The 18,041-nt window shown below is 44.3% G+C and overlaps 1 protein-coding gene across 2 annotated transcripts in view; it reads left to right on the top strand.

Moving 5' to 3' along the window:
- The window catches only part of axl (AXL receptor tyrosine kinase), a 205,380-nt gene that overhangs the window by 182,082 nt on the left and 5,257 nt on the right, over positions 1 to 18,041 (top strand). For both annotated transcript variants that reach the window (XM_078533351.1, XM_078533350.1), the window contains 2 exons: positions 7,902 to 8,061; positions 9,112 to 9,248. In XM_078533351.1, the coding sequence (XP_078389477.1) occupies positions 7,902 to 8,061; positions 9,112 to 9,248 (297 nt within the window). The remainder of the gene's footprint in view (positions 1 to 7,901; positions 8,062 to 9,111; positions 9,249 to 18,041) is intronic.

Raw genomic sequence — 18,041 nt, 5'->3', positions numbered from 1 at the left:
ATGGACAGGCTTTGGGCAGTCAGGAGGTGAGTTACTTGCTGCAGGATTCCTATCCTCTGACCTGCTCTTGTAGCCACAGTATTTAAATGGCTAGTCCAGTTCAGTTTCTGGTCAATGGTAACTGCCCCCCACCCCGGATGTTGATAATAGGGGATTCAGTGATGGTAATGCCTTTGATCTCAAGGGGCGATGGTTGGATTCTCTCTTGTTGGAGATGGTCATTCCCTGACATCTGTCAACCCAAACCTGGATATTGTCCAGGTCTTGCTGAATTTAGACATGGACAGCTTCAGTATCTGAGGAATCGCGAATGGTGCTGAACATTGTGCAATCATCAGCGAACATCCCCGCTTCTGACCTTATGATGGAAGGAAGGTCATTGATGAAGCAGCTGAAGATGGTTGGGCCAAGAACACTACCCTGAGGAACTCCTGCAGTGATGACCTGGAGCTGAGATGACTGACCTCCAACAACCACAACCATCTTCCTTTGTGCTAGATATGACTCCAACCAGCGGAGAGTTTTCCCCCTGATTCCCATTGACTCCAGTTTTGCTCAGGCTCCATGATCCCACACTCAGTCCAATGCTGCCTTGATGTCAAGGGCAGTCACTTTTACTCGCTGCAGACCCTCAGCAACGTGGTTGATTCTTAAATGCCCTCCGAAATGATCCAGCATGCCACTGAGTTTTGTCAAACCGCTATGAAGTCTAAAAGGATTGAAACCAGATGGACCACCTGGCATTGGCCAAGGCACCAGAAACACCCAGCCTTGACAATCCTGCAAAGCCTTCCTTACTAACAGCTGTAGGCTTGTTCCAAAATTGGTCCAGGTCAAGCAACAGCCTGACATAGTCATACTCATGGAATCATACCTTACAATGTCCCAGGCTCACCATTGCCACCAGAGGTGGTTACACAGTGGTATATAGTCGGGTGGGAGTTGCTCTGGGAGTCCTCAACATTGACTCTGGACCTCATGAAGTCTCATGGCATCAGGTCAGACATGGGCAAGGAAACAAAAGAACAAAGAACAAAGAAATGTACAGTACAGGAACAGGCCCTTCGGCCCTCCAAGCCTGCGCCGATCATATTGCCTGTCAAACTAAAACATTTTGCACTTCCGGGGTCCGTATCCCTCTATTCCCATCCTATTCATGTATTTGTCAAGCTGGCTCTTAAACACCACTATCGTACCTGCTTCCACCACCTCCTCTGGCAGCGAATTCCAGACACTCACTACCCTCCGCGTAAAAAACTTGCCCCGCACATCTCCTCTAAAGTTTTCTCCTCTCACCTTAAATCTATGTCCCCTAGTAATTGACTCTTCCACCCTGGGAAAAAGCTTCTGACTATCTACTCTGTCCATGCCACTCAAAATTTTGTAAACTTCTATCAAGTTGCCTCTCAATCTCCGTCACTCTAGTGAGAACAATCCGAGTTTTTCCAACCTCTCCTCATAACTAATAACCTCCAGCAGCATCCTGGTAAACCTCCTCTGCACCCTCTCCAATGCCTCCATATCCTTCTGGTAATGTGGCGACCAGAATTGCACGCAATATTCCAAGCGTGGCCTAACCAAGGTTCTATACAGCTGCAGCGTGACTTCCCAGCTTTTATACTCAATACCCCTGCCAATGAAGGCAAGCATGCCATATGCCTTCCTGACTACCTTATCCACCTGCATTGCCACTTTCAGTGACCTGTGGACCTGTACACCCAGATCCCTCTGCCTCTCGATGCACTTAAGTGTTCTGCCATTTACTGTACAATTCCTACCTGTATTAGACCTTCCAAAATGCATTACCTCGCATTTGTCCGGATTAAACTCCATCTGCCATTTCTCCGCCCAAGTCTCCAACCGATCTATATCCCGTTGTTTCCTTTGACAATCCTCTTCACTATCTGCAACTCCTCCAACCTTAGTGTCGTCTGCAAAGTTACTAATTAGCCCAGTTACATTTTCGTCCAAATCATTTACGTATACTACAAACAGCAAAGGTCCTAGCACTGATCCCTGCGGAACACTTATTTTATTATAACTGCGAAACCTCCTGCTGCTGATTACCACGTACCGCCACCCAACCCCTCCCTGCGCAACACCCACCACCACCCCACCCCGACCTCAACTGAAGAATCAGTGCCCCTCCATGTTGAACACCCTTTGGAGGAAGCACTGACAGTGGCAAGGGTGCAGAATGTACTCTGTGTGGGGGACTTCAATGTCCATCACCAAGAGTGGCTTGGTTGCGCCACAACTGACCAAGCTAGTCGAGTCCTAAAGGACATAGCTGCTTGACCAGGTCTGCAGCAGGTGGTGAGGGAACCAAGATGGAAAAACCTACTTAACCTCATCCTCACCAACCTGCCTGCCGCAGATGCGTCTGTCCATGTCAGTATTGGTAGGAGTGAGGCGAAGTCCCATCTTGGAGATGGAGACGAAGTCCCATCTTCACATTGAGGATACCCTCCATCGTGTTATGTGGCACGACCATCGTGTAAAATGGGATAGATTTCGAACAGATCTAGCAACTCAAACCTGGGCATCCATGAGGCGCTGTGGGCCATCAGCAGCAGTAGAATTGTACTCAAACACAATCTGTAACCTCATGGCCCGGCATATCCCCCACTCTACCATTACCACCAAACCAGGGGATAAACCCTGGGTTAATGGAGAGTGCAGGAGGGCATGCCAGGAGCAGCACCAGGCATCCCTAAAAATGAGGTGTCAACCTGGTGAAGGTATAGCACAGGACTCCTTGCAGCATACAATAGACAGAGCTAAGTGATCCCATAACCAACAGATCAGATCTAAACTCTGCAGTCCTGCCACATCCAATTTTGAGTGATGGTGGACGATTAAACAACTAATGGGAGGAGTAGGCTTCACAAATATCCCCATCTTCAATGATGGGGGAACCCAGCAGATCAGTACAAAAGACAAGGCAGAAGCATTTACAACAACCTTGAGCCAGAAATGCTGAGTGAATGATTCTTCTCCTGAGCACCACACATGCCAGTTCTCAACCAATTCGATTCACTCCACGTGATATCAAGAAATGGCTGAAGGCTCAGGATAGTGTAATGGCTATGGGGCCTGACAATATTCCAGCAATAATACTGAAGACTTGTGCTCCAGAACTAGCCGCGCCACTAGCCAAGCTGCCCCAGTACAGCTACAACACTGGCATCTACCCAGCAATGTGGAAAATTGCTCAGGCATGTCCTCACAACACAAAACAGGACAAACCCAACCCGGCCAATTACCGGCCCATCAGTCCAGTCTAGATCACCAGCATAATGATGGGAAGTGTTGTCGACAGTGCTATAAAATGGCACTTAGCAACAACCTGCTCACTAACACTCAGTTTGGGTTCTACCAGGGTCAGTCAGCTCCTGGCCTCATTACAGCCTTGGCCTAAACATGGACAAAAAAGCTAAACTCCAGAGGTGAGGTGGGAGTGACTGTCCTTGACATCAGGGGCAGCATTTTACAGAGTGTGGCATCAAGGAGCCCTCATAAAACTGGAGTCAATGCAAATCAGGGGGATATTTCTGCACTGGTTGGAGTCATACTGTAAGACCCTCTTCCTGCTCTAAAGGTTCTTGACTCTGGATAACAACAGCACACCACAACTTGGATGAGATTTCACCAAAGGTGATACACCTTTATTAAACTACAAAGCAATAGTACACACTCACGATAGTACTGGTTGCTTAGCTTCCCTAAGAGGTGGAGTCCGTCTTGGTGATGAATCCACTGACAAATTCCATGCGCGACTTCTGAGTGATTGACGAAATCACTCTAACCCACTACAGCAAAGATGTGTTTGTGCTAGCTTTCTTTCTACCTTACAAAGATGTGTTTTTGGGTGTTTTCTTTATAGCTTTTTGCTATGGCCCTGTGCCATATAAGGTATTACCTGTTTTAAAGCCAGTTAATCGGTTTTCAATTACATCAGTGTCTTTTCCCTCATTCTTATGTCCTAAGGTCATGCTTGAAGGAATAGAACCAGCCTTACTCTGCTTTGTTATCTCTTACACTGTTATCAGTCCGCAGGCTGGTACAGACAGACACTGCTGTACAGTGTTAACAACACAAACGGGGTCTATCTTTCTCACAGTTCGAGGCCTGTTCTATTGCATAGTTTCATTCATTATGCAGACCTTGCTAATTCTGGCAAGACTTTGATTTGACTAAATAGCTGAAGATGGTTGGACCTAGGATGCTACCCTGAGAAACTCCTGCAGTGATGTCCCGGGACTGAGATGCTTGACCTCGAACAACTACAACTATCTACACTTTGCGTTTTGAGTCCACAGTGCAGTTCTTCAAATGTCTTCGACCTGGAATGCTGTTTCACCTCGATATTCCATGTTACCACCTTGATACAGACTCCACGTACAGGGTTGCACTACAATAGGTCTACATTAACCCAACATAAAAGAAATAAAAAGCAGTTACATAGTTAAAAAGTAATTAATACATTAAAAGAAAGTAAATTATACATTGGCTTACTATACGTAGCATAAAGGAAGATAGTTGTAGTTGTTGGAGGTCAATCACCTCAGTCCCGGGACATCACTGCAGGAGTTCCTCAGGGTAGTGTCCTAGGTCCAACCACCTTCAGCTGCTTCGTCAATGACCTTCCTTCCATCATAAGGTCAGATGTGGGGATGTTCGTTGATAATTGCATGATGTTCAGCACCGTTCATATGCTGAAACAGTTTGTGTCTACATTTAGCAAAACCTGGACAATATTAAGGCTTGGGCTGAGAAGTGGTAAGTAATATGCCACACAAGTGCCAGGCAATGACCATCTCTAACAAGAGGGAATTTAAAATCACCCCTTGACATTCAATGGCATTGCCATCACTGAATTTCCCCACTATCAACATCCTGGGGGTTACCATTGACCAGAAACTGAATTGGACCAGACATATAAACACACTGGCTACAAGAGCAGGTCAGAGGCTGGGAATTCTGTGGAGGGTACTCACTTTCTGACTGCCAAAAACCTGTCCACCATCTACAAGGCACAAGTCAGGAGTGTGATGGAATATACTCCACTTGCCTGGATGAGTGCAGGTCCAAAAACACTCAAGGAGCTTGACACTATCAAGGACAAAGAAGCCAGCTTAATTGGCACCCCTTAAACAAACATTCACTCCCTCCATCACCGACACATAGTAGAAGCAATGTGTATCATCTACAAGATGCACTGCAGGAACTCTCCAAGTCTCCTTGGACAGCACCTTCAAACCCATGATCTCTACCATCTAGCAGGACAAAGGCAGCAGATACATGAGAACACCACCACCTGCACGTTCCCCTCCAAGCCACACACCATACTGGCTTGGAAATATATTGGTATTCCTTCACTGTCGCTGGGTCAAAATCCTGGAACTCCCCTCCATAACAGCACTGTGGGTGAACCTACACCACATGGACTGCAGTGGTTCCAGAAAGCAGCTCACCATCAGCTTCTTAAGGGCAATTAGGGATGGGCAATAAATACTTGTCCAGCCACTAATGCCCACATCCCATGAATAAAGAAAAAAATGGCATAATGAGGCCATCCAAGTTCTATTGGCTGCAGGTTTAGACTCATGAAAGGATTTTCACGGCAGGGATTTTGACAGCTGGAGAGAACTATTGATTTAGTTTGATTGACACCTTTATGTGGTTATAATACTTTTTTTCTCTGTGATCTCTTTTATCAATTTCTCAGTGTTTATTTGCACAAGTTTAAGAGGTGTCAAATGTTTGAAATCTCTGTGATTCATTCTTTAACGGGCTGTTTCACACTTTTATAGGGTTGTCAGAACAGCAATTTTTTTTTATAAAGCAAGATTTGTGAATGGGTGTTTTTTTTAAACAGTTCCTCGTATGCCTTTGGTTCACTGGGTTCTGTAGTGTATGCAGGGTGCATGGACATAGGGCGGCCAGGACTTGGCATAGAGGGTATGAGTAGCCATTCTGGTGGGGGGCATGATTTGGCATGGGGTTATAAGGGGACTTGAGGGTGGAGGGGGATGAGTTGGCATGGAGGGAGCATAGGCAAGAACTTTTGAACATAGCTTTCAACAGGTTCCTGAATTGAAACTATGGTTTCCCTGAGGCCTCCTCTGAGGGCTGTACATCATGAGTCATGGAGAAGCTAGCCTGACTCCATGAAAATTGCGGGAGGATAGGTAATGTCTACCCCAGCAATGGAGCCGACCACGCCAGAGGTGCAGGGGATGGGCTAGGTTCCTTATCTCTCATTCCACGCCAGCGAAGATTGGGATTGCTGGGAATGGGAGCAGGAATTCTGAAATCTTATTCCATCCGCCATTTTAAATGGTTCTCGAGTCATTCAATTCTCATAAATATCAGGCCAGATGTTTAGGGAGGGAATTCCAAAGCTTGGGATTTGGCAGCTGAAGACTCAGTCAACGATACTGATGGAGTTAAAATTATAATGCTCAAGAGGCCAGAATGGAAGATGTTACAATATGGCAGGTGGTATTTGGGAAACTTGGCCACGCTATCACAATGATTTTTCAACTTGTATTTATTATGAGAAGGCTGGAACACTGAACTCAGAAGTAATGAGTCCACTACCACCTTTAGAGATTTTAAAGATTAAATTAAAACACGTATTAACAAATGAGGAACAAACTTAAACACACACAAGGTAACAGTTACACAGTTATAACAGTTCCCAAAATTCCTACTTAACATGACTCCCAACTGCACACCCACTTTGAGGCAACAGTCCAAATAGATTCTAAATTTATGAAGTCACCCAGCACTTTTACCACAAGCACCCACTGGCCAATGGACTTCCAAAGGCTTTTAATACACCTTTGGTAATTGGAACAGCAAACTCCTGCAGTCAGGCTAGAGGCTTCTCCCAAGTCTGTTTCACACAGTCACACATATCCACCCCTCACATAGCCTTCCATCCTTCTTTAAATATATTTTATACCTTTTGATTTGTAAATTCCATTGTTTCCACTTGTCTTTATAAGTTACTTTTCCCAGAATATAAAAATCTTTCACATTATCATTGTGGCCAGCACTTTTGGGAAAAATCAACGTAATAACCTTGCCTTATTTACCTTGCCAGTTGTAAACATTTTCAAATGCCTGTTTTACACCTCACTTCTTTGATAATTTAAACCTTGCAGTCTACTCATCTCCAGCCCAATTAAATCAGCCACATACATAAACACAAACTCTGCTTTAAAATATCCACCCAAAAATTAGGAAAAATATGATAGTTTCTTGTCAGAGTGTAGATATCTCAGAGGATTGTAGGGTTGGAGATTACATACGAACATACAGATGAACAAGGGGCAGGAGTAGGCCATTCGGCCCCTCGAGCCTGCTCCGCCATTTAATAAGGTCACGGCTGATCTGATAGTAACCTGAAATCTGCATCCCGCCCACCCCCGATAACCTATCACCCCCTTGTTAACTAAGAATCTATCCACCTCTGCATTAAAAATATTCAAAGACTGCTTCCACCACCATTTCAGGAAGAGAGTTCCAAAGGCCTCATGACCCTCGGAGAGAAAAGATTTCACCCCATCTCTGTTTTAAATGGGAGACCCATTATTTTTAAAGAGTGATCCCTAGTTCTAGATTCTCCCACAAGAGGAAACATGCTCTCCACATCCACCCTGTCAAGCCCCCTCAGGGTCTTGTAGAGGAGGATGAAAATTTGAAAAAGGCGGCATTGCCGGACCTGGAGCGAATGTAGCTCAAAGGGCGCTTGGGTGATAGGTGAATGGAACTCGATGTGAGTTAGGATACAGGCAGCAGAATGAGCTTAAAGTTATGGAGGATGGTAAGTGGGATGTGGAGTTTTGATGCGTTTATATTATTTTAAAACAATATCTTTCTTATCGCAGGTTAAATGAAAACATGAATGTCTGTGTGGCCGACTTTGGACTGTCCAAAAAAATTTACAATGGGGATTACTATCGACAAGGCCGGATCTCCAAAATGCCGGTGAAGTGGATTGCGATTGAAAGCCTTGCTGACAGAGTTTACACAACCAAAAGCGATGTGGTATGTGATTTGGACTCTGAATTTCTGCCATAGGTCTGAGCCCATGTGACTTAAAATAAAATACAAGTGTTTTCCTCTCAAATGAACATTACAATAGCCTCATTCTCAGGCATTTCTTATTGAGTTTCCTGATTTTTAAACTGTAAATGGGTGGTGGAATCAGAGCAGAAGGCTACTAGCTATATTCTTGACCTGTGGTGAGTTAACAATCCTAAATTGGGCTATTTTCATTAGATTACAGGGTGTTTAAAATAGTGAATGGAGACAAAAACTGACCATATTTGAGTTCATTCTCTGGGCATTGCTATCAAGACCAACATTTATTGCCCATTATAATGGGCATATTGCCCATTCTTGATTTCCCTTGAGAAGCTGGTGAGCTGCCTTCTTGAACCACTGTAATTCATGTGCTATAGGCAAACCCACTGTGCTGCTGTTAGGAACAGAATTCCGGGATTTTGACCTAGCAACAGTGAAGGAACAGCTATAGTTCCAAGTAGGCGTGGTGTGTGACTTTAAGAGGAACTTGAAGATGGTAGTGTTCCCATTCACTTGCTGAGCTTATCCTTTGCTAGGTGGTACAGGTGATGAGTTTGGAAGGTGCTGTCAAAGGAACCTTGGTGAGTTGCTGCAGTGCATCTTGTAGATGGCACACACTGCTCCATGATGACTGGTTCCAACGATTGAGCGATCTAGAATGAAGGGATGTAAACACAAGATTAAATGTGAGAGATTCAGGATGGAGAATAGGAAACATTGTTTTTACACAGCGTAGTGTCAGGTCGTTTTTCTGGACTGGTCCATGTTTGCAATCCACATCAGCCTCCTCCCACTCTAATTACCTCTTCCCACCATACCCCTGTACCCATCTAACCTGCAGCCTTTCCAAGAGAAGCATTTGTCTACTGAGCACCCTAACACCTTTTGGAGATTCATCTCAAAGTCTTTGAGGTACATTGAGTTACCGTGAAGGGCAGTAACCATGATTATGTGGGTAAAGTTTTTGCTAGTTGCAAGGATATTATGACTTGTTCTTCTCTCTGCTTTCAGTGGTCCTACGGTGTCACCATGTGGGAGATTGCAACCCGTGGGCAAACTCCATACCCAGGCGTGGAAAACAGTGAGATCTATGACTACCTCCAGCAAGGCAACAGACTCAAGCAGCCCCCAGACTGTCTGGATGCATTGTAAGGATTCTGCAGGGGTTCTCTTTATGAATTTATTCTTTGATGTGGCAATATTTTCCCTAAATTTGGATTTTCTGAACCCTTTATAAAGGGTCTTTGCTCAAATTAGCTGATTAAGTGGTTCTTTCGATTATTTTTTCAATGTATTTTTTTCTTGGGCTGGAGTATTTCTGAAGAGATGAATGCTTCCAGGAGGATTGATCGCTTTCTTCACCGAATTAGCTTTTGCTGACATCATGAAATGTTTGACAAGTCCTAAAAGTTTGGGAATTTTAACCTAGCCTTTGCATTGAAATAATGACAGGGTAGAGTACAATGCTGGTTTTACAACCAGTTTTATTTTATTCTTCATTAAAGTCATTAGAGAGTGAGAGTGATATCGAACTGGATGTCAATCCTAAATTCTGCCCCATCATATGGAACTCCCGCTTGGCAAGAAGGATTTATAGATGTGATCATCCCGCAGCTTGAGGGTATGCAGGGAGAGAGGGAATGGGTGACCATTAGACAGTCAGGAAGAATCGGCAGGTAGTACAGGAATCTCCTGACTGCATTCCACTCTCCGACCAGTATTCAGTTCTGAATACCGATTGAACTGGGGACTGCAACCAGAGCTAAGTCCATGCACCACGGCTAGCTCAGCTGTACATGGGGACACAAAGAAAACCGGATTGGCAATAGTGATAGATGATTTGATAGTTAGGAGAATAGATAGGTGTGTCTGTGGCCGCAGATGTGAATCCAGGATGGTGTGTTGACTCCCTGATGCCTGGGTCAAGGATGTCACTGAATGGCTGCAGAGCACACTGAGGGGGTAGAGTGAACAGCCAGCAGTAGTGGTCCACATCAGTACGGACAACATAGGCAGAAAGAGGGCTGTGGCCCTGCAGTCAGAATTTAGGGAGCTCAGTAGGAAATTAGCAATAAGGACCTTAAAAACAGTAGCCTCTGCGTTACTCCCCGTACCATGCACAAGTGACTAAAGAGATAGGAGGATAAAGCAGATGAATGCATGACAGGAGAGATGGTGCAGGAGGGAGGGCTTTAAATTCATGGGACATTGGGACTGGTTCTGGGGGAGATGGGACCTGTGGAGGCCAGATAACTGGGACTCAGTTCCTTGCAGGGTGAGTTGCCAGTGAGGTTGGTTTAAACTAGCTTGGCAGGGGTGTGGGAACCGGGAGGTAATATGAGAGAGGAATATCGAGGTGCACAGAATACTGAGAGAGATAGATAGCAGTCGAATAGGAAATAGTAAGTCATTTAGGTGGGCACAGAGCAAGGGAGAAAGCAATAGAGTCTAAATCAGGGTTACAGTGCATGTATGTGAATGCATGGAGTGTGGTAAATAGATTGGTGAGTTACTGGCACAGATTTCTATGTGCTGTGATAACGGAGACCTGGATCAAAGAAGGGCAGGACTGCATATTAAGAAAGGAAGAAAAGGGAGAAGGCTGGCGGTATTGATTAAGGAGGACACTGTCGTGTTTGAGAGAGAGGATGTCCCAGAGGGGTCAAAGGCATAATCATAATTGGCTAGAGCTAAGGCTCAAAAAATATGCAGTTACTTTGCTAAGTGTAGTTCATAGGCCACCAACTGTTGGGGAAGATGTGGAGGAACACATTTGCAAGGAAATTACAGAAAGATGCAAGAATTATACAATAGCCATAATGGGGTAGTAGTGGTGTTAAGGACAGATAGGAACAATAGTTCCTCCTGTAGTGTGGTCAGGAAAAAGTTCTACACATTATGTTTTCAGTCCAACGACATGGTAGAAATGATTCTTGGGAATGAGGTGGGCCAAGTGGATCAAGCGTTGTTAGGAAACCATTTAGGTGACAGTGATCATTATATCATAAGGGTTAGTTTGGCTGTGGAAAAGGACAAAGAGCAATCCAGAGTAAGAATAAATAACCAGGCGAAAGCCAACTTCAATGGGGTAAGAATGGATCTGGGTTGAATAAATTGGAATCAAAGGTTGGGAGGAAACATGGCAATTGAACAATGGGCCACCTTTAAAGAAGAGATAGTTCCAGTCAAGGTAGGGCAAACAAATCCAAAGCTCACTGGATGATGACAGAGGTAGAAATTAAGATGAAGAAGAAAATTTATGCTCAGATATCCCATCGATAATACACCTGAGAACCAATAGAAGGTTCAGAAAGGAAGTAATGAAGCAAAGAAAGAGTATGAAAAGAAACTGGCAGTTAAATAAAAGGCAATCCCAAAGTCTTCTCTCCGCATAAAAGTAGTAAAAGGGTGGTATAAGGAAGAGTGGGGCCAAAGAGGGAACTTGTGCATGAAGGAAGGGAACATGGCTGAGATAGTAAATGAACACTTTGAATCTGTCTTTAGCAAGGAAGAGGGTGCTACCCAGGAGATGATGAAAGAGGAGATAATTCAGACAAATGAAGGGATTAGAATTGATAAGGAGTAGGCATTGGATAGGCTGTGTTACGGACAGAAGATGTATTTTAGAGGGAGTGTTTTGAGAATGGATGATCGGTATTTCACACCTACTTATGATTTGATTGGTTTCTTTACAACTCTTACTGTTAAGCTTTGACCTCATAGACAGTAAGTTTACGAGTCCAAAGATTTTGAGTTTTGAGGAGCCCACAAACAATAGAAGGTGTGAATTCCACAGAAGGTTTTTGTCCACCCCACAGTTATTTTTCATTTTAAGAACCTGCTGAATGCATGGTCAGGCATGAGTTAATCCTTTGAGCAGAAATTACAGAATCCCTCAGCAGCCATCTTGGGTCAAGGGAAGTTGTCCATTTGTCATGTTTTTTTATTTTTAAAGTAAAAGTGTTCATCCTCTTCATACGCTCATGGGCAAATGATGGTAAAAAATAGGTAAAACACAATAGCAATCATTCATACACACACTAATTTGCAGACATTCCATTCAGCCCTGTCATTAAATTTCTACAACTATTCTCTATTCAAGCCTGAGTTTTTCATCACCCCTTTTTGGATGATGAAAGTCTTTTGGTGTTGGGGTCGGTTTCAGGGAGGCGTTGTTCTGGAAACTTGATGCTTTTTGTTCCTTTTCCCCTTTTAAAATTCCCGGTTATGTGTTGTCCAGCATTTTCACTAGTATTTGTTCATAGGACTTTGGGAATTTTAACACCAAAAGATAATCCAGCCTTTAGTGAGTCTGGGTTTTGTGGAAGGTCCAGTTCAATTCTGAAGTCCTCGGAGGGATCAAATTCCACAGGCTGCTGAGGGGCAAAGTTCATCAAATGCAAATTTTGGGTGGGTTCCAAAGTTGAATTGTTGGATTTAGTTCGGTTTGAACTTTGAACCTGACCATTTGATCCTTGGATTTTAGTAAGGTATTTGACAAGGCCCCACATGGCAGACTGGTCAGAAAAGTGAGATCCCATGGGACACAGGGGAAGGTGGCAGGTTGGATGCAGAATTGGTTCAGCAAAAGGAAACAAAGGGTAATGGTCAATGGATGATTTTGCGAATGGAAAATGGTTTCCAGTGGTGTTCCACAGGGCTCAGTGTTGGGGCCCTTGCAGTTTGTTGTATATATTAATGATTTGGACATAAATGTGGAAAGTATGATTGAGAAATTTGCAGAGGAAACAAAAATTGGCCATGTAGTTGATGGTGAAGAGAATAGCTGCTGTCTCCAGAATGATATCAGTGGTTTGGTTGAGTGGGCAGATAAGTGACAAATGGAATTCAATCCAGAAAAGTGTGAGGTAATGCATTTTGTGAGGGCAAACAAAGCAAGGGAATACTCAATAAACGGGAGGATATTGAGAGGGGCTGAGGAAGTGAGAGACCTCGGAGTGCATGTCCACAGGTCCCTGAAGGTGGCAGGTGGATAAGGTGGTAAAGAAAGCATATGGAATGCTTTCCTTCATTGGACGAGGTATTGAATACAAAAGCAGGGATGTAATGATGGAACTGTATAAAACGCTGGTTAGGCCACAGCTGGAATTTTGTGTACAGTTCTGGTCACCACATTACAGAAAGGACATAATTACTCTGGAGAGAAAGTACAGAGAAGATTTACAAGAATGCTGCCAGGGCTTGAAAATTGCAGCTATGAGGAGAGATTGGATAGGCTGGGGTTGTTTTCCTTAGAACAGAGGAGGCTGAGGGGTGACCTAATTGAGGTGTACAAAATTATGAGAGGCCTAGATAGGGTAGACAGGAAAGACTTGTTTCCCATAGCTGAGGGATCAATTACCAGGGGGCATAGATTTAAGGTGATTGGTAGAAGGATTAGAGGGGACATGAGGAAAAACTTTTTCACCCAGAGGGTGACGGGTGTCTGGAATTCACTGTATTAATCGGTGGTTGAGGCTGAAATGTTCAACTCATTTAAATGGTACTTGGATCTGCATCTGACATGCTGTAACCTGCAACCTGTACACAAAATTCCAGCTGTGGCCTAACACCAGCGTTTTATACAGTTCCATCATTACCTCCCTGCTTTTGTATTCACCTACGGATCAGGTTCTGGAAAGTGGGGTTAAAATGAGTGGCTAGTTTCTTTTTTATCTTTTTCTGGCCTGCACAGACATGATGGGCTGAATGACCACTTTCTGTGCTGTAACCTTTCTATGGTTCTAGTAGGCAATTCCGCACTGACTGCACTTGTCTTCGCCTTGTGGTTTCCACAAGTGTCTTAGGCCGTATCATCTTCCCTTTTCCCTTTCCTTCAGGGATGGATTTTCCCCAAATCTGCCTCATGTCCACTATTGCTCACAGGTGTCTGTCCAGCTTCCATTGCACGCCCCTGTAGCACCTCAACTAGGCGAGGCCTCTCCCTCACCTTCTGATTGTCTGTTTGGGAGCTGACTTGATCCCTATTTAAATCCTGGAAGAAGATCTTTGCCAGTCACCCCTGAGGAATTTTCCTTCAACCTCTGCTGCCTTTATTCCAGCACTTCTGTTTTTCCAGGACCCACGTTAGTTTATTTAAATCCTAGCGCTCTATCCTGGCCCCTTTAAATTCTATTAGCTTTCCTTTCGTCTCCTTAAGTTTTTACTGACCCTGTCGCCCCCTGTAGGATTTTAGGAATGTTGTCAAGGTTCTGCAGCTAAGCAGAATTTTGCTGGTTTCCCCAGTCTCCATGGGCTGCTCTGGACTGTCTGGACAAAAGACCTGAGATCCCACACAATAGGTCAACTTCCTGCATTGGTAAGCTTGGAATGATCCTGACTATCACTATCCTGATGATAAACTTGCGCTGCAGTAAATTTTCACAAAAGGAACCTCTCCACATTCTCCAGCGAGACCCTTAATCAGAACTTTAGCATCCACTCTGTTTTCAGGCCCCTTTCATCCATCTCCTGCCCTGAGCAAAGCTCACCAGCAACCTGTATCCATGAGAATGTTCATCTCCTTTTCCGGTTTTTTGGAAAAGCTAGGGATAATTTTTCCTTTGAACAAAAAATCCTGACAAACATCTGGGCCAGTTGCTGTGACATTTGAGCACAGATCCACACCCCTCATAGCCTCATGGGTTTAACCACAGAGACCCTTTGTGGTTGACCCTGATAATGCCAACCTTCCATTTTCACATGTCCAGATTTACCACAATGGAAGCGAGCTGACTGACTTATGTCAATAGTTAGAGAGTGATTTGTTTTTTCTACCCCATTCTCCTTCTCCTTTGTGTTTTTCCCTCCTTCTGCCCATTCACTACTATCCCATTTCCCAGTGCTCTCCTGCTTTGTTCTTCCAGGGCCTCTGGAGATTATTTGGGAAACATTTTCCTGCATTAAAGTGTCTGTGGGACAGCTCATAATTATCTGCCAACAACTCTCATCCTTGGTACTCTTTATTCTTCAATATACGACCTTATACATCAAGTGTTGTGGGAGCTGCACTCACCCAGGCAAGTGGACAGTATTCCACCACACTCCTGACTTGTGCATTATAGATGGTGGACAAGCTTGGGGGAGTCAGGAGGTGAGTTACTCGCTGCAGGATTTCTAGCCTCTGACCTGCTCTTGTAGCCACAGTATTTATAGGGCTAGTCCAGCTCAGTTTCTAACTGAAGATGTGGTTGAGCCGAGGACACTACCCTGAGGAACTCCTGCAGTGATGTTCTGGAACTGAGATGATTGACCTCCAACAACCACAACCATCTTCCTTTGTGCTAGGTATGATTCCAACCAGCGGAGAGTTTTCCACCTGATTCCCATTGACTTCAGTTTTGCTAGGGCTCCTTGATGCCACACTTGGTCAAATGCTGCCTTGATGTCAAGGGCAGTCACTCTCACCTCACCTCTGGAGTTCAGCTCCTTTGTTCATGTTTGAAACTGTGATGAGGTCAGGAGCTGAGTGACCCTGATGGAACCCAAACTGAGTGTCAGTGAGTAGATTATTTCTAAGCAAGTGCCACTTGATGGCACTGTTAATGACCCCTTCCATTCTTTTACTGATGGTTGAGAGTAGACTGTTGGGGCAGGAACTGGCCGGGTTGGATTTGTCCTGCTGTTTGCCTACAGGACATACCTGGGCAATTTTCCACATTTGAAAAGGCAGTTTTCATCTGATCATAATCCTGAGAGCTTTCTTCTTGTATCATGGAATAAACTTCACAAGCCCATCCAACGAATTCACCCTATAAAAGTAGCATTCAAAACTCTTTTAGCCATTTTAGTCTTTTTGCAACTCTCTCAAAGGAAATGAAGTAGGATTTATCTTTCTCTTCTTTAAATTTGGTTACCAGCTCTAAAGCTTCAGAAAATCAAAGCAGAGATAAAAGTAAAATACTGCGACGTTGGAAATGAAAAATCAAAGCTCTGCTCTGAATCCAAATCAGAATTTCTAGTGGCACATGCATTATCCAATTTTAGTTTTGGCTTTTCCAATTCAAACTGCCAGATTTCTCTCTCCTGCTGCATCTCTCTCTCTCTCTCTTTCTCTTTCCTTTTCATCTCACTGTCCTTTTTCCCTTTGGAAATCTTAATTCCACCTTTTTATAGAAATTTCCCCCTCATTTGGATTCTGGCTAACACTATTTTGTCAGTTTCTGATTCTAGATTTGCTTCCTCTGATTCTGTTTCAATATCAAAGTGATTAGCTAGGGTTTAGATGATTTCAGCTATTTTTGCTTTAGATCTTATCTATCTTCCAGACTTTAGCTCTTAGCTCGACAATATTTAATGCTTTGAGTGCAGTCCAAGTTACCTCACCTTGATCTACAAAGGTTTTAGTGTCAAATGTGGCCATTTTAGATCCTTAATACAATGAATCTAGGTGAGAGACTGCTGCTTGATTTTTTCCTTTTGTTCTTTTCAGTTCCAGTGACCAATTTTAAACTTCCCATTTCCAATTTTATTGTTGTCCAGTGTTTTCAAATTCCATCCTCAAACCCCCAAACTGCCACAGATGGAAGAGATAACATTTCCCCTTTCTCCTCACCTCTTGGTTGTCTGCAGCAGCCTGCATTTTAGAGGGAGTGTTTTAAACTCCTTTGACCACCCACGGTCATTTACGTTGTAAGAACTTTCTGGAAGAATGTTCAGACAGGAGTTAATCCTTTGGGCAGCATTTCCCCCCCCCGTCGGGGGGCTGTGCGGGAGCAGGTGCAGGTGGGGCGTGCCGCCATTTTACGTGGTGGGCCAATTAAGGCCCGCCCAGTGTGACATCTGCTTGGAAGCGCTGAGCGCTCCCTGTGCGGGCGGGGGGATTCCCTCAGCCGGGAGTGCGCTCTTTCGGGCATGCGCACGGAACAGCACACAGATCTCCCTGAGGCTAAGTGCTGCCTCAGGGAGTACGGCTCAAGTGTGAAAACGCTATTAAAGGCAGAAAAAAATATTCCTGACATGTCCCCTCATGTGACATTGTCCATGACTTTTATTGAAAAAATTTACATTTTAAATCCCTCATAAAACCTTATCCCACCCGTGGCCGCTGACAGTTCGGCGGGCTGCGCACCTCCTGAGCTGAAAATCTAAATGACGCAGGGTGATGTCGGGACGCATGCCCGACGTCACCTCATGTCATTTTACGCGTCGGCGGGCGGGCCCCACACCCGCTCGCCAACCGGAAAAGCTGCCCTTTGTCTGTGCAGAAATCACCTGACCCTTGGTAGTCATCTTGTGTCAAGGTGATGTCATGTTGTTCTTTATTTTTAAAGTAAAAAATATGCAGCCTCTCCATACGCTCATGGACATATGACAGGAACACGACAACTGTCTACACTTAAAGTTAATAAGGTACCAGGGCTGGATGAGAAGCTTCCTGCATACTGAGGGAAATGAGAGTGGAAATTGTAGATACACTGGCCACATTTTTCAGTCTTCCTCAGGGATGGTGCCAGAGGACTGGAGAATTACAAATGTTCCACTCAGAAAAGGGTACAAAGATAAGCCCAGCAAATACAGGCTAGTCAGTTTGATTTTGGTGTTGGGGCATCTTCTAGAAACAATAATTTGGGACAAAATTAATAGTCCAGGGCAAATGTGGGTTAATTAAGGAACGCCAGCATGGATTTGTTAAGGGAATATCATGTTTAACCATCTTGCTGGAGTTTTTTGAAGAGGTAATGGAGAGAGATGTTGAGAGTGATATGGTTGACGTGGACAGAGTGCTGCATAACAGACTTGTGACTAAAGCTCTTGGAAATAAAAGGACAGTGGCAACATCAGTACAAAATCAGCTGAGTATTAGGAAACAGAGAGTAGTGGTTAACGGATGCTTTGCGGACTGGAGGAAGGTTTGTAGTGGAGTTTCCCCACAAGCTGGTGTTGGGACCCTTGCTCTTCCTGATATATATCAATGACCTAGAGCCTGGCATGCAGCAGAC

This window comes from Cetorhinus maximus, chromosome 32, assembly GCF_964194155.1.
Source record: "Cetorhinus maximus chromosome 32, sCetMax3.hap1.1, whole genome shotgun sequence".
NCBI classification, from domain to species: domain Eukaryota; kingdom Metazoa; phylum Chordata; class Chondrichthyes; order Lamniformes; family Cetorhinidae; genus Cetorhinus; species Cetorhinus maximus.
This window is presented reverse-complemented; position numbering and strand designations above follow the sequence as displayed.